At 43.7% G+C, this 21,929-nt stretch overlaps 1 protein-coding gene and 1 long non-coding RNA gene across 2 annotated transcripts in view; one reads left to right on the forward strand and one right to left on the reverse strand.

The window, feature by feature from the left end:
• Window positions 1-10,220, reverse strand: part of SLC1A1 (solute carrier family 1 member 1) — a 91,592-nt gene extending 81,372 nt beyond the window's left edge. Inside the window, 1 exon segment of the mRNA NM_001265831.1 lies at window positions 9,958-10,220. Within this exon segment, the coding sequence (NP_001252760.1) occupies window positions 9,958-10,048 (91 nt within the window). The 5' untranslated portion in view covers window positions 10,049-10,220.
• A 507-nt stretch (window positions 10,221-10,727) lies between these two features.
• Window positions 10,728-21,929, forward strand: part of LOC114672800 (uncharacterized) — a 150,674-nt gene continuing 139,472 nt past the window's right edge. The window contains exon 1 of the long non-coding RNA XR_003723291.2: window positions 10,728-11,095. This is a non-coding gene — a long non-coding RNA (uncharacterized LOC114672800). The remainder of the gene's footprint in view (window positions 11,096-21,929) is intronic.

Consider the following 21,929-nt stretch of genomic DNA (forward strand, 5'->3'; position numbering starts at 1 on the left):
ATTAACAGAGGTGTTACTGTGGGTGTACTAATTACAACAGGGCACTCTTTGTTGCAGTTTGGGGCTGTTCCTTCAGCAAGTGTAATGTATTAACTCTTTCTAAATCAATCTCTTGGGCGCAGCATGGTGCCTCATGCCTATAATCCCAGTACTTTGGGAGGCTGAGGCGGGCAGACTACTTGAGGTCAGGAGTTCGAGAGCAGCTTGGCCAACATGGTGAGCAGCTTGGCCAACATGGTGAAACTCCATCTCTACTAAATATATAGAAAATATTAGCCAGTTGTGGTGGCAGGCGCCTGTACTGCCAGCTACCTGGGAGGCTGAGGCAGGAGAATTGTTCGAACCTGGGAGGTGGAGGTTGCAGTAGCCGAGATCGCACTACTGTACTCCAGCCTGGGTGACAGAGTGAGACTCTGTCTCAAAACAAAACAAAACAAAATAGAAAAGGCCATTTAAAACACTTTCTACTTTAACAGACACTGCTATGGGGGGTTTAAATGGGCCACTCAATGTCATCTAAAATGAGTTCATTTTCTTCGAGAGTTCTTGAGTTGTCACAGCATATGTAACCCCAAATCTCCAGTGACATGGGAAATTTGCAGTACCTCAGGCGAACACAGCTTCCCTGGCACCAGGCCAGTGTGTCACGGACTCCCTAGGACAGTTATTTTCAGTCTCGGCTCTGTTAAAGGTAATCACAATTTCTCACAAGTAATTAATGTGGAAAGATTTCTCTCTTTATAAGCAAGTGCTCTCACATGCATGCATGCTCTCTCACAACTGAGTCCTAATCCTACCTTGTCTGACGTAACCCAGGCTTTACCCATCTGAGCTCCACCACATCCTGAATTTGCACACAAAAATTTTCTACACAGCATGTTTTCATTTGAAGCTTGCTTTATTTCTTATGCCCAATGCTCAAATTTTTAACAGGTTAGCAACTTCAATTGTGTAGTGTTACTGTCCTAAATAAAACACCATATCTTAAATTAAGCAACATCTAACAAGATATTCAAGATTTGCCAACCATTAGTAATTTATATTCAAAGTCTTCCTCATAGGAGGCATTAAGATTGTATATACCAACCTGCATGTGCAGAGTCTAATATGTAAAATCATTTTAAAGATTCATTTTATAATTTTGTGTTTAGATCATTTTGTTTGGGGTTTTGATTTGATAGACTTGAGTTATATATACCTTGCATAGAACAACCAAAAATCAGAATCATTTCAGTGATGCTTCAAATCTGATTCTGATTTGGTTGCAAAAATGAAAACACCAGGCATAAGCATTCAAAACCCAGTTTCTTTTCCTAATTCTTTAATATGTAGAATTTTGGCTAGGCCAGAAGGATCTCTAAGGTACTTAATTAAGGAGATAAGATAGATAGATGAGAGATAGAGATACATAATATAGGGTCGGGCGCAGTGACTCACGCCTGTAATCCCAGCACTTTGGGAGGCCGAGGCGGGTGAATCACCTGAGGTCAGGAGTTCGAGAACAGCCTGGCCAACATGGCGAAACCTCGTCTCTACTAAAAATACAAAAATTAGCTGGGCGTGGTGGTGGGCACCTGTAATCCCAGCTACTCGGGAGGCTGAGGCAGAAGAATCGCTTGAACTTGGGAGGCAGGGGTTGCAGTGAGCCGAGAACGTACCACTGCACTCCAGCCTAGGTGACAGAGTGAGACTTGAAAAAAAGAAGCCTGGATGACAGAGTGAGACTTGGTCTCAAAAAAAAAAAAAAAAAAGATACATAATACATACACATATATATTATGTATGTAATACATAATATATACATACATATATAATATACACACATATATATGTATACATAGAGACAGAGACCACGTATCTCAGTATTTTAGAGAACGTATAAGCAATATCATATATATACACATACACACACACATATATATGTATTTTCAAATGAACTTAAGTCACTATCAACTCCCAAATTTCTAGAAAATATTATGGAAACCAATTAGTAGTGCTCAGTATTTTGCTAATATTGTCATGTCTGTGGCATGCTATGGAGTAAATATATTAATACAAACTAAATATATATGACTAAACTAGCAACCTTGTCTGTTTTCATCAGTTTTCAGAAATATATAAACATAAAGCTATATTCCTCATTAAAAGCAAAAGTCCCCATTATATAGGAATAACTATGGCTTTTTTTGTTTTCCCTATGTCAAACTGATTATTTATTGTTGTGGAAATCACTGGTTTTGAGGATATAGGAACTAGGCTACTCCTGTCATTTTAAAGAAACTATTATTTTGTTTAGTGTTTTTGGAGTATTGTGTACTTTGCAAATATTTTAAATTAGAGACATATAAAGTCCAAAAACATACATATATTAGGTCTTCTATTACTGTTGTAATAAACAATCTAATAATACTGACCTAGAACATATTACCATGGTAAGAGCCCCGTATACAATTTACATTATTATCCCTATGTCACTGATCAGCAGTTCAAACACAAAACAGTTAACTCAATGTCAAGGTCATTTTATCATCCTGTAATGCCCTTTAACCCCCACTTAGCTCCTTATGGAAGAGTTCCTCTGGCTCCCAGCAATGAACTGTGGAATGAATACACAGTCATAAAGCTAAAGGTTCTTAAAGCTATAGGACTCTCAGAGGTTTTATAACCCAAGTCAACAATTACTAGCACACATACCACTAGTTCCGGACCCTAAGCCAGTGGAAGACAGCAGTAATCAATTTCAGAACTTTTGTTTTCAACTCTTTTTCAACAAACATCATACCAGATAATCCACTACCTATAAATGGTAAAAGATGCATGAATAGAATCTTCTTTGCTTTCCTAGCTAATCTAAATCCCTTTCTTCTTAATAAGAACCAAAGACTCAGAGAGTATAGGTAGCAGATACACTTTTTTGAAAATTAAAAAAATAGTTTTTAAGAGTCAGTCTCATTACTTTATGGCTCATTTTATTTTTTAGTGCCTGTGAAATGTAACAACAGGGACCTCAAGGGGTCTGTAATCTAGTTTTGAGAAAGAAAAGATTAACATGCTTGATATTTATATAGACTCATTCAGTGTTAATCTATGTTGCTGACATAGATCAGAGGGGGCTGAAACACACAGAGCAGAAGTTATGGAGGAAACAGAGTTTGATCTAAGTTTTAGGCTCATTTGTTCCCTTGACAAACACGGACAACCTTTTACTAACTCTCTGGGTCATAAATGGCTCAACAATTCAACAAATGTATTCACCTTACTGTGCAATGTGACAGGTACTGTGGGCACAGAGAAGAGCAGCACAAAATTCCTTCCCTTAGGGTTCATGAGTTTGTGAGGGAGGCAGAAAAATCAGAATACACGGTAATAAATATCACACAGCAGCAGGAGAGGACAGTGGTTAGAAGCAGAGTCTCTGGAGCCAGACTTCCAGGGTTTGAATCCCAGCTCTGCCCTTGACCTTGGGCAAGTTTCTTAACTCTCAGTTTCCTGAAAATATGCTTGATGGAAAGATTAAATGGTTTAATACCTATATAGCACTCAGAACAGTACTTGGCACAGAGTAATGGATACATAAGTCTCAAAAAAAAATTTCTGTTTTTTTAAACCACCCAATTTGTGGTAATTTGTTATGGCAGCCACAGGAAAGGAATACAATGCTTCACCCTTAACTCCTCCCTTCCATCTCAGGAGTATAAAGTCCTGTTCTCTGTTCAGGGCCAATCCCCGACCAGGTCCCTCCACTTCACGCTGTCTTCTCCACGCAACATCACTCATTGTTTTCTCTCTCTTCTGCATTTATTATTATTATTTTTTAGAGACAGGGTTTGCTCTGTCACCTTGGCTGGAATGTACAGTTATGTGATCATGCTCACTGCGGCCTGGAACCCCTGGCCTCATGTGATCTTCCCACATCAGCCTCCTGAGTAGTTGGGGTTACAGGCACACACCATCATGCCTGGCTAATTTAATTTTTATTTTGCAGAGACAGGGGTCCTGCTGTGTTGCCCAGGCTGGTCTTGAATTCCTAGCCTAAAGCAATCCTCCCACCTTGGCCTCCCAAAGTGCTGGGATTACAGACATGAGTCACCATGCTCAGCTGCATTTTTATTTTTAATGATCACTTTTCTTCAGGTTCGGTCAGACTCAAGTCTCCTTAAAAAACAAAAAACAAAAACAAAACAAAACAAAGCTGGGTGCAGCGGCTCGCACTTGTAATCCCTAGCACTTTGGGAGGCTGAGGCAGGAGGATAGCTTGAAGCCAGGAGTTCAAGACCAGCCTGGGCAACAAAACGAGACCCTGTCTCTTAAAAAAAGAAAGAAAAGAAAAGAAAATACTCTGGATCTTAAATATGACTTCCACTTTCTCTGAATTCTTTCACATCTAAGTGCCTCCAAATAAAAGCCCAGAAGGTCACATCCCTGTCCTTTGTATCCCCAACGCTGTTGAACACCCTCCCCAGACCCCCTCACTCCTGCCCCTGAACCTGTCACCCATCACTGTTCCTGTTCTTAATTTCTATCACACCACTTCCGGTTTCTCCTATGGGGCCCTTCTCTTCCCAGGCCTCCAATGCTGGGGTTGTCCAGAACTCTGTCTTTGGTCTTCTCTTCTCCCTACTCTCCCACGATAGGTTCATTCATTCCCAAAGCCTCAATCAGGTCCCTGACATGTTCTCTTAAGTCGACACTCCACTCCACGTTTGTCTCCTGAGCACCAGACTTACTTAGCCAGGTGCTTGCTGCCTACCTTTGCCCAAACACCCCTCTGACTCCTCAAACTCAACATGTCCACCGTGGAACATGCCATGTTCTTTTCCAAGGCAGTGCCCCTTCCAGGACTCTCTGTTTTGCTAGAGATGGCCACTGCCTTCTCCCTTGGACCAAATTCAGCCAAGCCCTGCAGGTTAACCCCAAGCAGCTATCTTTCCATTGTGTTCCACTCCTGGCTGCTCAGCTGAGGCACCCATCTCCCCTTTCCTGGACCTTGGACCTGAACCATCCTACTGCTCTGCCCCCAGCCTCACCTCCACTTCACCTCCTCCTACTCTCTCTCTCCCTCATTCTACTCCTTGATGTTTCTCACACAAACTAGGATGTTCCCCAGATACCTGTGCAACTTTTTCCTTCACCTCTCCTCAGTCTTGATTCAACTGTCACCTTCTCAGTATGGCCTCTCCTGTCACCCTGTTTAAAACTGCAACCCCCCACCTTGCCAGCCCACTCCCTGCTCTATACTACTCCAGAACACTATTCCCATCTAACATACTCTATACAGTAGGTTACCTATGTATTCTGTTTATGGTCTTCCTCTCTCTACTTGAACATTAAGTCCCATGAGAACATGCCGTATGACCCGGCTCTAGAACAATCCCTGGTGCACAGTGGGTGTCTGATACATATCCGTTAAATGAATGAATGGCTTAAGTGTTGATTACTATAGGGATATTCCTAAACAGTGCTGAGCCAAGGTTCTATGCAGGTGAGGGGCTGAGCCTGGAACCAGCGTGAACTGCTGCTGGGCCCTGTCTTCAAGGGCTAGACAGACAAAGCGGGAAAGCCTATGCAACGTCTCAAATTAGCACTTCCAGATGCACGCTACATGAGGCTGGGCAAGGGTATTACTAAGACCATGAAGGAGCTGTTTCTGATTTTAGATAATAGAATCAGAATCTATGCATGATTGCTTCCTTAGTGCTCCAAAGAAAACACTTTAGAATGAATAAGCTTGCCAGCTCTGTCATGTAAATGCCAATACCTATTGCTGTTTCTGAGTAGCTCTAAGTTGAAATCAGAGTTTTCAAATGACTGAAGTAATGGCATAACTGGTCTGGAGGGAAAGATTAGGTTTTATATTGTGTGAATAGGGTGAGGATATAAGAAGTGCCTTAACAACATTATATACTATATAACCATTATTGGATGACCCGAATCAGAAGGCTGGTAGAATTCTCACTCAGTAACTCTGCTTGGACAGAATTCCCACTTAGAGCATAAAACCTTCTTTCAGAATTTACATACTTAAATTATATTTATATAAATTATATATTTAAATAATATATTTAAATGAATTGAGGATTAGCGATTAGCCTGTGGGGTACAAAACAAAATGATTCATTCTTTCCATTTCCCCTTTAAAGAAATGAATAATGCTATGGAGACAGTTACTAGCTCAGACAGAGCAGGTCATCAAAACACTTGAATCACCCTAAATTATAGGTGGGACACTAAGCAGAACAGACACAGAGACATAATATGAGATAATTTATTTAATAAGAAAATATTAATTTTCTCATAATCAAATTATTCATATTTACCTTAAAATAACAACTATTGAGTGCTGAATATATGCCAGCCACACAACTGAGTATTTTTCACATTATCTTAATCACCTCTAATAACAAATGAGGTAATGACTAATATCTCCAATTTCCAGATGAGGAAACTGAGGCTTGTAGGGAATACACAATTTGCCTACATGATAGAGCTTGATAGTACCAGAATTCAAATCCCAAGGACTTTTCACTCCAGGCTCTCTGCTCATTCTACCATTCTATGGAAGTAAAGAATAAGCCTATAAGAATTATAATGAAAGCCGTGAAAATGTTCCTAGTGGTATTTTAGTAGGGGATAGAGGATTTTCCTGTGAAAATCGAAGATATTATTTTCAGGAAGCATGTAAGGTGTCACAGAAATTAACCAAGATGGTCACCTAACTATTCAATCCCTTCATCTTGTGAACAAGAATTTGAGAAATGTTTGGTTCTTAGCATTTCCTTGTCCATGAAAAGAGTGAACTTCCACTCCTGATAAAGATGACCTTTATTACATTTCCCCTCATGTGCTATATCTTGAAAAATCAGACTTTAAGCTGGCTCATAAAAATCTTTGCCCCTTATTTCTATAATCAAATATTTTAAAGTGTCAGGGCTACTAAATTATAGTAGTGACTGAACATCTCATTTCATTATTATTTCTTTAAATTTTTTTTAGAACTAGAGATGAGATCAGGCCAGTCTCAAACTCCTGGACTCACTCATTCCTGCCACCTTGGCCTTCCAAAGTCCTAGGATTACAGGTGAGAGCCACTGCACCTGGTCAGGGACCAAACATTTCAATGGCTATAATCAGAAAATGATGTTTTGTCAGGATAGTTAATAAATTTCACAGTTTTTTTCTTTAAGGTCCACATGCTGAAAAGTCCAGAAGGGAGGCTGCATCAGAGCTCCTGTGATTTTTCTGGATCAGTTAAGGCAGTTATAAAATAAATTCTTACTATCATGATCTAGCAAGGGTTTATGAATAGACTCAGTGCCACTGTTATAAGTCACTGGAATTTCACTGCCAGTTAAACAAATCAGCCCTTACAGACTACACAAACAGAAGTATGATTTTCCACTCAGGCCCAGTACTCTGAAGAAAAAGGAAAAGGAAAGGATCCCTGTTAATGGGCACATTGGGGGTGGTCTAGGTTTGAGACTTCTCAGACCGGAAGCAGGACTGCCCTTTGTTGCCATCTGAGGGAGCAAATATCCAGGAAGATTTCAGCTGGACACTTGATTTTTAAGTGGTGACTTTCCTTTCTGGAGAAAAGTACTCAAACCAAGCTCTTGGGGCTCACATACATTAAAATTGGAGGAAAGTGCCCATCTGAGACCAAAGGCCATGTCTGCAAAATGGGCATGTACTTCTTCTTGACCCTGAAGACGTATTCATGCAACCGATTCCAAAGGCCAGGGAACAATTGCTTAAAATCTTTTCCAAACCAGTCTCTAGTGAATTGCATGCTGACCGGTGGTGTGCAACACTTGGGTAACAAGTGAGTATCTCTGGAGAGCCCCATGCTGAAAAGGCAGGATAACTCCACTTTCACAGGGAATCAAGAGGGAGGCACAAGCCAGTGTTTACCCTGCAAAGTCTTTTTTTTTTTTTTTTTCCTTTTAGACAGGGTCTTACTCTTGTTGCCCAGGCTGGAGTGCAGTGTTGCGATCATGGCTCACTGCAGCCTCCACCTCCCTGGGCTCAGGTGATCCTCCCACCTCAGCCTCCTGAGTAGCTAGGAGTATAGATGTGCACCACCACACTATTTTTGTACTTTTTTGTAGAGATGGAGTTTTGCCATGTTGCCCAGGCTGGTCTCCAACTCCTGGGCTCAAGCAATCCTCCTTCCTTGGCCTCCCAAAATGTTGGGATTATAGGTGTAGTCATCTTTTTCTTTCCTTTTTTTTTTTTTTTTTGGTAGATTCTTGGTCTCTCACCCAGGCGGGAGTGCAGTGGCACAATCTTGGCTGACTTCAACCTCTGCCTTCTGGGTTCAAGCAATTCTCCTGACTCAGCCTCCTGGGTAACTGGGATTACAGGCGTGAGCCACCTCGCCCTGGCCCTCTCTCAAAGTCTTCAAAAAGAGCTTTAACAATTAATCCTCGACTCTTATCACTAGGAAAACAAACAAAGCCATCTCTTCTCTTTGGCCTAAAGGAAATCAAGTCGTTCTTTGTAGCATATGCTATTTAAATATGGTGGAGTAGGATAAACTTTCCCTTAAAAATGTCCAAAACCGAAGGAAAAAAAAATTCCAAAACCACTTGGCACTTGTTGGGGGAAATAGTCAAGATTTGCTTCTCTACTTCTCTCCTTTCCTCCTACAAATAGCCTCTGCTAGGGTCATTCCAGGATGTTATTTATTTACTAGAAACCTGACTTTCCTTTGCACAAGGTTCTGGAGAATCCAATCTGACCCCAACAATCCCATTAACTTCCAAAGGCCATTTCCCTGCCCTATTCCCACCCTAAGGGGAGGGGGCGGTTCGGAGGGGAAGCAGACAACAGCAAATATTCTGAGATTTAGGAGCAGCAACTGGAGAGGAAGGTACTCGAGTTTGGGAGGAGACAAGCTGTCCCCACTTGCCTTTTCAGCAAACACAGCTGCAGTTTCCAAAGGGAAGGTGGAGCCTGCCGAGGAATCCACATTCCTCAGAGGGTGCAACAGCCCTCACCTGCTGAGGAGCTATCACGGGAAAGGAGATAGATATGGCCCTAATCCCAAGGAAGCGCATCCCCGGGCCAGAGCTAGAAACACACAACCTTGGCAAAAAATCAGAATCTAAATAACTCATACCTCTGAGCAATGGCTCAGACATCCACCTGGTCCAGTGATCTGTGAGGGGTGGATCACTTAAATACACACTTGTTTAAAAACAGGCAAGGATGGCTTAAACATTATTTTAAATACAAAAACAACGTGGAGAGCAAGGAAGGCAGGAGGGGAGGCGGCTGAGTTCTCTTAACTCTATTCCCCCGTGACCTCCCGCGGGCCACAATGGCACATCCCAGAATTCAGGCACGAATGTGGCAGCTTTTCAGAGCCCGGGTGCAGGCAGTCGACGCTCGCCGCGTGGGAAGGCACCGTTCCACGCACTGCCCATGGTGAGCGGCGACAGCGTTCTCAGCCTCCCTCCCCCAAGGGTCCGGCCCATCCCGGAGGCCAAGGTGCCTCTTCCAATTCGACGGAGAACTGTAGTCCACACTCAATCTCTGTCCGGGCAGCGTGGTTGGGGGTGTGGGGGTGAGGAAGGTGGCGATGTTAGGGGGAGATACGGTGCGGGATTAACAAAGAAAAAAATCGAACCCTGTTTTCAAACGAGCAGAACCAAGAGCTACTTGCTTCCCTTTCGACTCCCAAGCCCCTTTGATCATTTTGGGTAGAGCAGGAACCAGCAGCTCAAGGAGCACTCAAATGGGAGTCCCTGAGGAGCTTTGTTCTTATTGTGCAGTAATTAGAGCGCTTGAGGGTGGGGGAGGGAAGGCCCCGCGGGGGACTCGAGGCTAAGGCCGAGGGGGCATTGAGGGACCCTGCATGGAGTGCGCCAGCGCCAAGCCCACCCTCACAGCCGCACGCGGCCTGGGCGCAGAGAGCGCGTGAGGGTGCGCTCATCGCCCACCCGCCGCGCCGCTCACCTAGCACCACCGCGGCCACGGTGGACAGTAGCAGCCAGTTATTCTTCAGGAACCGCTTCCACTCGCATCCCTTCCTCGCCGGTTTCCCCATGGCTGTCGCCGCTATCGTGCCCTGGGCTCGGCCGTGAGCGCGTGGGCTGGGCGACCCGGGGACTGCTGGCTGCTTGGCGGCGCGGCGAGATGCTGGTGCACAGGGGATAGGTGAGAGCTGGCCGCTGCAGTCGCCGCGGTCACCACCGCCGTTGCCGCCGCCACCCGGGATCGCGCACCGCGCCTGCCGCCCTGCCAGCCCGGTGGTTTTGCGTGGCAGGCGCGCCCGGCTCCTCCTGCCGCCGCCGCGCTCTGCGGCGCCCGGGCCAACCAGCGAGGAAGGAGGGAGGAGCGGCGGGCCCGGGAAGGAGGGTGGGTGCGTGCGTGGGGCGCCTGGGGTCCCTAGGGAGCAGGCGTGGGAGGGCGCCCAGCGCTGCGGCAGGAGCTGGGGCAGCCTCTCCGGGAATCCTGAGTCCCGCCCCACAACCTTCCACTGGAGTCTGTCTCGCTTTCCACGCCCCACTCATGCTAGGTCTTCGGGTTCAGGGTTTTCTTATGTCCCTAACCCAGAGAGGCGGAGCCACTGCCCTCCTTGGCGTGGGCTTCATCCTGCACGTCTCCCTCTCCGTTCTCCACACCAGCTATTTCCAGTGCCGGCACCCTAGAGAACGGGTGCCCTTTCGAGTTGGGGGAAGCTGATTCTGCCTTGGGTCCCTCTTGCCCCGCTACGCAGGCTGGGATGTGCCAGCAGCCGCGAAAGCCTGAAGCCTCTGGGAGGAGAGAAAGGAGTCCTGGGGCAGAACAGGGCTCTGGAAACTTTCACGCGGAGCCTCCAGTGCCCCCCCACAGGGATTATTAATTCTCCTCTTCGAGTCGCTGGAGGTGATTTGTCTGTGGACACTGGGCTTGGAAGTGTTCCCTGCACAAGGAGATGGTGATTTCTCTTAGAACTTTACTTCCGCTCCTTGTGACCACAGGCCCTGGAGCATGGAGGCTTGGTGCAGTAATTAGGACTGAGAACCGGACCCGGGAGCTGTTCTGGGGAGAAAGTGGGCGGTCCATCCCCTAAGGTCCAACGGATTGGAAAGGCAAACACAGGAGAAACTAGGTTAGTGGTGCCAAATATATTTGGTGTTGCTAAGTGAATTTCTGATTCTCTTCCATTTTCTACCCAGTTCACTCTCACATATACAAACTCTTTCCCTCCGTATACCGAATCAGTACCTCCGCAGCTGCAAGCGGTCTTCTTATCAGCTTTCCTAAAATTAGTGAGCCCGGAACTCTTTTTGCTATTGTAGAATCTACTCTGATTGTGGGTAGGGAGAATTTCCCCTACTAGATTTTCTGATGACTAAATCCTCACAATTTGAGCTTCATTCCTTTGGCGTAAATTGATAGAAGCATCTTTTAAGCGATAATGGATTAAGATTTACAACCTTGTGGACTTTAGTATGAGTGAGTTTATCAGCTCTTTCCAGAAAGCAAACTTTGACAGAAAGGTTAGAGGGATTTTAAGGTCTTTGGGTGTCTGAGGAAGATCTGAAGAAATGTCAGAAGGGGGGCCGGGCGCTGTGGCTCACGCCTGTAATCTCAGGACTTTGGGAATCCGAGGCGGGCGGATCACGAGATCAGGAGATTAAGACCATCCTGGCTAACACAGTGAAAACCCGTCTCTGCTAAAAATACAAAAAAAAAATTAGCAGGGCGTGGTGGCACGTGCCTGTAGTCCCAGCTACTTGGGAGGCTGAGGGAGGAGAATCGCTTGAACCTGGGAGGCGAAGATTGCAGTGAGCCAAGATCAAGCCACCGCACTACAGCCTGGGCGACAGAGTGAGACTATCTCTAAAAAAAAAAAAAAAAAAAAAAAAAAAAAAAAATGTCAGAAGGGAAACTATCAAGAAAGCGAGAACAGTGCCGGGCACTGTGGCTCACACCCGTAATCCCAGCACTTTGGGAGGCGAAGGCAGGCGGATCACTTGAGGTCAAGAGTTCGAGACCAGCCTGACTAACATGGCAAAGTCTCGTCTACCAAAAATACAAAAATTAGCCAGGCTTAGTGCCATGCGCCTGTAATCCCAGCTATTTGGGAGGCTGAGGCAGGAGAATCACTTGAACCCAGGAGGTGGAGGTTGCAGTGAGCCAAGATCACGCCACAGCACTCTAGCCTGGGCAAACAGAGGGAAATCCTATCTCAAAAAAAAAAAAAAAAAAAAAAAAAAAAAGCGCACGAGAGAAGACTTGTCCCACAGTAAAAAAACAGCTGGAAAAAACCCAAATGTCCAACATAAATGGAATGGTAAATATATTATGGAACTGCCAAGCAACAGTACCTTATGCAGCCTACATAAAGGAAGTTTATGAAGTTTTTAACAGCATGGGATAGCACGTTATAAATCTATATTTATAAATATAAAGGGAAGAAAGAAATACTAAAATTGCATATACAATTTGATCACATGTATGTAAAATAAACATATTGGCTGGGTGCAGTGGCTCACACCCATAATCCCAGAACTTAGGGAAGCTGAGACAGGAGGACTGCGTGAGCCCAGGAGTTTAAGACCAGCCTGGACAACATAGTTAGACCTCTGTTTCTACAAACATTAAACCAACCAATTAACAAGCAGATGAAATAAAACCATGTGCTTAGAAAAAAAGACCAGAAGAAATATGTCAAGATTTTAACAATGGTCATCTTTGCCTTCTATCTTTTGTATTTCCAAAGTGTCTACCATAGAACCGGGAGTGTTGGCTCACACCTGTATTCCCAGCACTTTGGGAGGCTAAGGCAGAAGGATCACTTGAGGCCAGGAGTTTGAGACCAGCCTGGGCAACTTAGTGAAATCTTGGCCCTACAAAACTTAATAAATAAATAAATAAATAACCTGGGCATGATGGCACATGCCTGTAGTCCCTGCTACTTGAAAGGCTGAGGTAAGAGGATGGCTTGAGCCCAGGAGTTTGAGGTTGCAGGGAGCTATGATTGCACCACTGCACTCCAGCCTGGGTGACAAGAGGCCTTACATCACCCATAGCACCTTCACACTGGGAGGCCAAAGCCCTTGGTCCCCTGAAGGTTTGCTTCAAAATCACTGACAGGCAGATTCATTAATAGGAGAAAAGGCATACCAATGTATTTAACATACACACAGGAGCCTTCAAAATGAAGACCTAGCCTCCCAATGAGGTACAGAAGTTTGTATACCATCTTGAGGTTACAGAGAGAATGGGGGCTTGAATCATGGTAAAACAGGTTGTGGGAGGTGGGGAGAACAGGAATTGCTGAGGGGATTAGGAGGGAGAATGAATGGATCGCTGAACAGAGATTAATTTGTGAATAGTTCTCTTTGATAGTGAAAGTGTCTGTTCAGGTGTGGTTACATTCTTGGTCTTACAGGAAGGGGAAGAACAAACAATTACTTTCTTTGATGGGTCTGAATCTTAGGCAGATAAAGGAACTTCCACTTCTTTGTGAGAGACCTTGAGGTTTCTCCATGTCAACATGTCAAAATGCCATATTTTGGGGTGTTGGATTCTGAGCCCAACAACACCTAAAGCCCCTATAGTGCATACTTGTTTTATGTTCATTTAAATTATGCATTGAAAATAGTGCAATATAAAAGATTAAAAAAATTTCAATATATACAAACATTTTGAAATAATCAAAATCTCCCTGACTAAAAGCAAAAGTCAAGCCAGGTGTGGTGGCTCATGCCTGTAATCCCACCTCTCCTCTTTGGGAGGCCAAGGCAGGTGGATTGCCAGAGGTCAGGAGTTTGAGACCAGCCTGGCCAACATAGTGAAACCTCGTCTCTGCTAAAAATACAAAAAATTAGCTGGCCATGGTGGCAGGCACCTATAATTCCAGCTACTCGGGAGGTTGAGGCAGGAGAATTGTTTGAACCTGGGGAGGCGGAGGTTGCAGTGAGCCGAGATTGCGACATTGCACTCCAGCCTGGGCAACAAGAGCAAACAAAACTCCGTCTCAAAAAAAAAAAAAAAAAAAAAAAAGCAAAGGCAGGAGTCTCAAAAGTTCAACGCTGGTAGTACAATCCCCTGATGGGTTCTTGCCTGCCACACAGGTAGAGCTGATTCACTGAGACACTGGTATTGTTGTAAAGATGGAGCTTAATTAATACAAAGCTAGTCACATGGGGAGACAGGAGGTTATTACTCAAATCAGCCTCCCTGGAAATTTGGAGGCTGGAGTTTTTAAGAATAACTTGGCAGTCAGGGTTTAGGGAATAGATTCTGCTGGTTGGATGAAGATAAAATCACAGGGGTGTGGAAACTAGTCCTTATGCAGAGTCAGTCTCTGGGGTGGGGCTACAGGACTGGTTGATTTGTGGATCTGATTGTGGTCAGCCAGTCCTCAGAAATCCAAAAGTCTGAAAAACATCTCAGAAAACCAATCTTAGGGCTGAGCACGGTGGCTTACGCCTGTAATCACAGCACTTCGGGAGGCCAAGGCGGGTGGATTACTTGAGGTCAGGAGTTCAAGACCAGCCTGGCCAACATGGTGAAACCCTGTCTCTACTAAAAATACAAAAATTAGCTGGGCATGGTGGTGAGTGCCTGTAATCCCAGCTACTTGGGAGGCTGAGGCAGGAGAATCGCTTGAACCCAGGAGGTGGAAGTTGCAGGGAGATGAGATTGCTTTACTGCACTCCAGCCTGGTCGACGAGAGTGAAACCCTGTCCCCCCGCCACCCCCATGCCAAAAAAAAAAAAAAAAAAGGAAAAAGAAAACCAATCTTAGGTTCTACAACATGTGATGATGTTATCTACAGGAGTACATTGGAGAAGTTACAAATCTTGTGTCCTCTGGAACAATGGTTGGTGATCATTTACGCCTACATCTTAGCAGAATTCAGGCTCCCTTCATAATCCTGATCTTTTGTCTTTTCATTGGTTCTATAAAGACGATTCCTATTCTCCAATGAGGAGGGGATAGTTTTGGGAAGGGCTATTACTATCTGTACTTCAAGGTTAAACTGTAACTTCCTCCTAAAGTTAGTTTGGCCTATACTGGGTACAGTGGCTCACCCCTGTAATCCCAGCACTTTGGGAGGCCAAGGTGGGTAGATCACCTGAGGTCAGGAGTTCAAGCCCAGCCTGGCCAACATGGTGAAACCCGTCCCTACTAAAAATACAAAAGTTAGCCAGGTGTGGTGGCAGAGGCCTGTAATCCCAACTACTCAGGAGGCTGAGGCAGGATAATTGCTTGAACCCGAGAGGCAGATGTTACAGTGAGCTGAGACTATGCCACTGCACTCCAGCCTGGGTAACAGAGCAAGACTATGTCTCAAAGAAAAAAAAAATTAGCCTAGCATGGTGGCACATACCTGTGGTCCCAGCTACTCGGTAGGCTGAGGCAGGAGAATTGCTTGAACTTGGGAGGCAGAGGTTGCAGTGAGCCTTAACCATGCCACTGCACTCCAGCATGGGTGACAGAGTGAGACTCCGTCTCAAAAAACAAAACAAAACAAAACAAAACTTAGTTTGGCTTATGCCCAGGAATGAACAAGGATAGCTTACAGGTTAGAAGCAAAGTAGAGTCAGCTATGTCAGATTTCTCTTACTGTTATAATTTTTGAAAAGGCAATTTCAGTGGGCCAAGTGGATTTTAAACTGTATTTATACTATTGCTACATAGAAGTTCCATTTTAGCTGGTAATAACAAACAAAAACAAACAAACACATACAAAGCACTTATATACCAGGCACTCTTCTAAGCACTTGGCCCAAATTAATTCACTTGGTCCTCTCAGTATCTCAGTGAGGTAAGGATTATTGTTTCCTCATGAGGTTGTTGGAAGAATCAAATGAAATATTATGGCTTATCATTCTTATCTTACAGCCGAGGAAACTGAGGCACAAAAAGATTCAGCTCCTTGTCTAAGTTTCCCCTTTTAGGAGGAGAAAGGGTTGAGCCAGATGGTCTGGCTCTGGAATTTGTGCATTTAACCAACACCTGTTTTTTTTTTTTAATTTTTTATTTTTCCCGACACTGAGTCTCACCCTGTTGCCTAGGCTGCAGTGCAATGGCACTCAGATCTCGGCTCACTGCATCCTCCACCTCCCAGGTTCAAGTGATTCTCCTGCCTCAGCCTCTTGAGTAGCTGGGATTACAGGTGTGCACCACCACACCCAGGTAAATTTTTTGTATATTTAGTAGAGATGGAGTTTCACCATGTTGGTCAGGCTGGTCTCAAACTCCGGACCTCGTGATCTGCCCACCTTGGCCTCCCAAAGTGCTGGGATTACAGGCATGAGCCACCGCACCCAGCCACCAACACCTCTTATGTAAGGAACAAATATAGAGTTGTTACAAAAAGAACTAGCTGAGTTACATGTTGTATTTTGTGCAAGGTCTTTAAGAGTCCATTCACCTGTATCCAGCAGACACTTGGGTCTCTAATGTGCTGTGCTCAGTAGGGCACTAAATACATTTTATGGGGCAGTGGTTGGACTCCTGCATCGTCTGTAACTGCTGCTGGCACCCAATTCTATGACATTTCTCTGCCTAAAGCAAAATACAGGATATGAAGCATCACTTTGGGGAGATGTCTAGTGATACTGGTCTTTAACTTCAATTCTTTTTTACTTTATTGTCTTCTAATAGTCATGGACACAAATGATCTTAAATTGAACAAAAGTTGAGAGGCATTTCCCTTGTAAGCTCTACTTTGAAGAACTTGGTCACTCAGCTCCTGGAAGAAAAAGTTCTCTCTCCAAGTCAAATAGAAAGAATTGTTAGAATTTTTTTTTCCTTCCAATAAATGCTAGCATCTCTCTTTTTCCCCCAAGTCCTTCAAATTCCACCATCCAAATAAACCTTTGACTAGTTTTTATTAATTACATTTTGCTAGTATGCTGCTGCTGCTTTTTAAAGATTTAAGTAATTCTGGCATTTCCTTCATTGTTATTTTTTTCCCTTTTTAAAAAATAGTTGACTCATGGCCTCTCCTGTTAGTTATTAAAGGAAAGAGACTTTGACTTTGCCACACGAAGTTGTATCAGCAGGCCTTATATATTAATTGGGATATAAATGAAAAAGGCATTCAGAAACAAAAAGTAAGACATCAGCTTCTGAGTATCTCTAGAAATAGTTTCCTAGTTGTATTCTCTCATCATAAAACATTTATGGTTGGTTGTTTTGTCCTCATGCAGTGGCAAGGGAGGAGGAGGTCATGGAGTACCAGAGTCTCCTTCAGCATCTCAGCTGCACAGAGTTTCATGATCCATGGATGGGGAGAAAGATGGTGTCAGCACACCTAGACACGCTTTTTTTTTTTTTTTTTTTGAGACTGAGTCTGGCTCTGTCGCCCAGGCTGGAGTGCAGTGGCCCGATCTCAGCTCACTGCAAGCTCCGCCTCCTCCCGGGTTTACGCCATTCTCCTGCCTCAGCCTCCGGAGTAGCTGGGACCACAGGCGCCCACCACCTCACCTGGCTAGTTTTTTGTATTTTTTAGTAGAGACGGGGTTTCACCGTGTTAGCCAGGATGGTCTCGATCTCCTGACCTTGTGATCCGCCCGTCTCAGCCTCCCAAAGTGCTGGGATTACAGGCTTGAGCCACCGTGCCTGGCTCTAGACACCCTTTTTAACAGTTTCTTCATCTTCCAATCTCAGTCTAGATATAACTTACCTTGGAACTATAAATTGAAGAAGAAAAGAACTGTAACTCGTTAAACTTTCACAACAATTCTCCAAGTAATATTTTATAAAGATAATTTGACTGGAAAGAACTTATCTATTAGTTATATGACCTTGAACTCTTGGCTTCAACAGAACTTTACCCCACGGGCTTTATTGCTCACTCTGACAAAGTGAAGAACAATTCCGTTTCATTTTAGGATATGAAACAAAAGTTCTCTGTCTGCCTCACATAAGCCGTGTGTCCTTGACCAAGTAATTTAAACTTTCTGAACCTCAATTTTCTTATCTGAAGATACCATTTAAATTAATAAATGCAAATAGTCAATACATATTTAAAACATGAAAAAATCTTCAATCTCACAAGAACTAAATACAAATTTAAACCAATATTTACCAGCTAGGTAAAGATATTTCGACATACATTTTTAAAAATTTACAATTGCAAAATTTATACTTTTAGCATTATAAATTATAAACTTAGAGAAGGTATGGAGAAGTGGGCAGTGTCATACCCTGCTGGTAGACCCAGAAAATGCTGTGACTTTTCTGAGGTTAGGCAATTGGTGACATCAATCATAAGTGCTTGTATTCTCTAACTCAAACACTCTACCTCTAGAAACTTATAATGAAAAAAATACCCAAAGATGTGCACAAGGGCTGTTCACCCCAGCTCAGCTGGAAACAACTTAACTGTCTAGTAAAGTAAACTGGCTAAAGATTAAGTGTGTAAAAGTACACTAGACAATGGGACATCACTTAGAGATTGAAAAGCGTATTTTAGCTTTGATCTGAATTACATGAGAATTACATAGGAAAATGAATTACATTGGAAAATGGTACACACACACACACACACACTCTCTTATGTTATTTATTTATTTATTTATTTATTTATTTATTTATTTTGAGACAGAATCTTGCTCTGTCATCCAGGCTGGAGTGCAATGGTGTAAGGCTCACTGCAACTTACGCCCCCCACGTTCAAGCAATTCTCCTGTCTCAGCCTCCTAAGTAGCTGGGATTACAGGCACATGCCACCATACCCGGCTAATTTTTATATTTTTAGTAGAGACAGGGCTTCACCATGTTGGCCAGGCTGGTCTCGAACTTCTGACCTCAGGTGATCCGCCTGCCTTGGCCTCCCAAAGTGCTGGGATTACAGGCATGAACCACCACATCTGGCTCAATTATGGTTTTAAATGCAAAAGTAAGTTATAAAACAGTAGATGGAACTGGGTGAGGTGGCACGTGCCTGTAATCCCAGCACTTTGGGAGGCCCACTTGGGAGGATCACTTGAGCCCAGGAGTTTGAGACCAGACTGAGCAACATGGAAAAACCCTGTCTCTACAAAAAATACAAAAAATTAGCCAGGTGTGGTGGTGCTTGCCAGTGGCCCCAGCTACTCTGGAGGCTGAGGTGGGAGGATCGCTTGAGCCCCAGAAGTCCAGACCTGCAGGAAGCTGAGATCAAGCTGCTGCACTTTAGCCTCAGCAACAGAGCAATACCCTGTCTCAAAACAAAACAAAACAAAAAACCAGTAGGTGGGTTTTTTGTTTTTGTTTTTGTTTCCAATAAATATGTAGTAATTTATTACTTGTATACTTGAAAATATAAAACTTACAATATACATTCTACAATTGCAATTAAATATGTGTGTGTAAGAGTAATATGAAAATTATTAATGTGCTTATTTTTCTTTTTGCCTTTCTGAGCACATGCGTTTTGCCCTGGTAGAGGTCAAGGCATTCATATGCTGAGGATATTAGGATTTGTTACAGAGGAATGTTAAAAATGTGGTAACATTCCACTTCTATATGATATATAGTGTTAGATAGCAGGAAAGAGGATTATTGAGAAAGAATGTTCCATATTCCTTCATTTCTTCATTAGAATATCAAAAGCTTGGCTGGGCATGGTGGCCCATGCCTATAATCTAGCGCTTTGCGAGGCCGTAAAGGGAGGATCACTTGAACCTGGACTTCAAGAACAACCTGAAAAACATAGTGAGATGCTGACCACAAAAAATAAAGTTAGACAGGTGTGATGGCACATGCCTGTAGTCCCAGCTGCTTGGGAGGCTGAGGTGGGAGGGTTATTTGAACTTGGGTAATCCAGATTGCAGTGAGCTGAGATCATGCCGCTGCACTCCAGCCTGGGCAACAGAGTGAGACTTCATCTCAAAAAAAAAAAAAAAAAAAAAAAGCCCAGGCTGGAAAACCCGTCTCACAGAATTCTTCTGTAGTGTAAGAAAGACACCTCTCCACCTATAACATCTGTCACTCTATCACAGCAGGAGGTGAAAACATAGGGAATCAAAAGAAAATATTTTCTGGTCAATGTTGGGCATGGTGGCTCATGCCTATAATCCTAGCACTTTGGGAGGCCAAGGTGGGCGGATCACCTGAGGTCAGGAGTTCGAGCCTAGCCTGGCCAACATGGCGAAAACCCGTCTCTACTAAAAATACAAAAAAAAAAGAAAAAAAAAAAAAGAAAAAAAAAAAAAAAAAAGAAAAGAAAAGCTGGGCGTGGTGGCACGTGCCTGTAGTCCCAGCTACTCAGGAGGCTGAGGCAGAAGAATTGCTTGAACTCAGGAGACAAAGGTTGCAGTGAGCTGAGATTGTGCCACTGCACTCCAGCCTGGGTGACAGAGCGAGACTCTGTCTCAAAAGAAAAAAAAAAGAAGAAGAAAATATTTTCTGGTCAAGAGAATGATGGGAAGAAGGAAGGGAGAGAGGAGAAGTGATGGTGGTCCTGGTTTCTCTCTCTGAGCTTCATCTAGGAAGGAGTGTATGTTAAAAAAAGGAGGGTAGCAGCTCTGTCTCCCACTAACCTGGAGTGCAGCCGCAACCACACCAACACCAACACAGCAAGGCAGTGTGGCCAGGTGGAGAGATACTCTGAGATTTCATTTCCTAACCACCCTTGGTAACTGGAGGCAGGGGTGCTGACTTGAGAGCCACAGGATGGTCATGACTGGGTGAGGCGATCCTCCTTAGACTCTAGGGAACCTCTATAAACTGACCTGATGTAGAGACTTGCATATTTGTTACTAGCAGTAGCTGAAGTGAGGTGTAGGCCTTGAAATGAGGTGTAGGTAAATGCCCTGAGCCCTAATTGAGCCAAAAGACAGGAAAGAATACATCTTCACAGCTGTAGATTTTATCCACAAAGGCCCACAGGGAATGTTGCAAGCAGGGACATGAAGGACAATGCTCTGGACACCAGGATCTAAATAAGTCCACACGTGACATTTGGTTAAGTTGTAAAGTATCTTTTATTCTATCTTATGTGTTTGTTAAAGGGACTAGGTTGAGGCCTGGTGCAGTGGCTAACGCCTATAATCCCAGCACTCTAGGAGGCTGAGGCAGGTGGATTGCTCAAGCCCAGACTTTCAAGACCAGTCTAGACAAAATGGTGAAACCCTGTCCCTACAAAAAATATTAAAAAAATCTGCAGGGATATTGAAAAATATGTATATTTAAAAAAAAGGTACTTGGTCATTTGTCCTACAAAATTCTGCTTATTCTGGATTTGGCTAATTCCTTCTCCATAGTGGAAATTAATTTGTTTCTGTATCCCCAATAGTTCCTATAAGTTGGTAGTTAGATGTAGAGGTTTGCTACTTCATAATGCTAAGATTGAACAGTGGATTCTGATGTCAGCCTGATTCAACTATGATAAATTCACCATCAACACTTCACATATGGTTTTAGCATCTATTGGTGACAGTGAAGACCATTTTAAAAAATTCATTCTAATTCTATCATTTGTACTGCATGTATTTTCTGTAATCAACTATTTGGTTACCCTGAATAGATTTTATATGGAAAAGGCAGGATAAATGCTTAATTTCTTTCTTTGGTTGGTTTTCTCAATAATGAATTAGTGCACCAGCAACTTCCAATTGTGACTACTGTGTTTTTTTTTGAGATGGAATCTCTCTCTGTCGCCCAGACTGGAGTGCAGTGGTGCACTCTCAGCTTACTACAGCCTCCACCTCCTGGGTTCAAGCGATTCCTGTGCCTCAGCCTCTGGAGTAGCTGGAATTATAGGCACCCCCCACCACGCCAAGCTAATTTTTGTATTTTTAGTAGAGAGGGAGTTTCACCATGTCAGCCAGACTTGTTTTGAACTCCTGACCTCAAGTTATCCACCCGCCTTGGCCTCCCAAAGTACTGGGATTACAGGTGTGAGCCACCACGCTGGGGTTTTTGTTTTATTTTTAAAATATTAGTACGAATACATGGATTTATATGTGTTTTGGATAGATTTATGTGTTCCA

Source organism: Macaca mulatta, chromosome 15, assembly GCF_049350105.2.
Source record: "Macaca mulatta isolate MMU2019108-1 chromosome 15, T2T-MMU8v2.0, whole genome shotgun sequence".
Classification (NCBI taxonomy): domain Eukaryota; kingdom Metazoa; phylum Chordata; class Mammalia; order Primates; family Cercopithecidae; genus Macaca; species Macaca mulatta.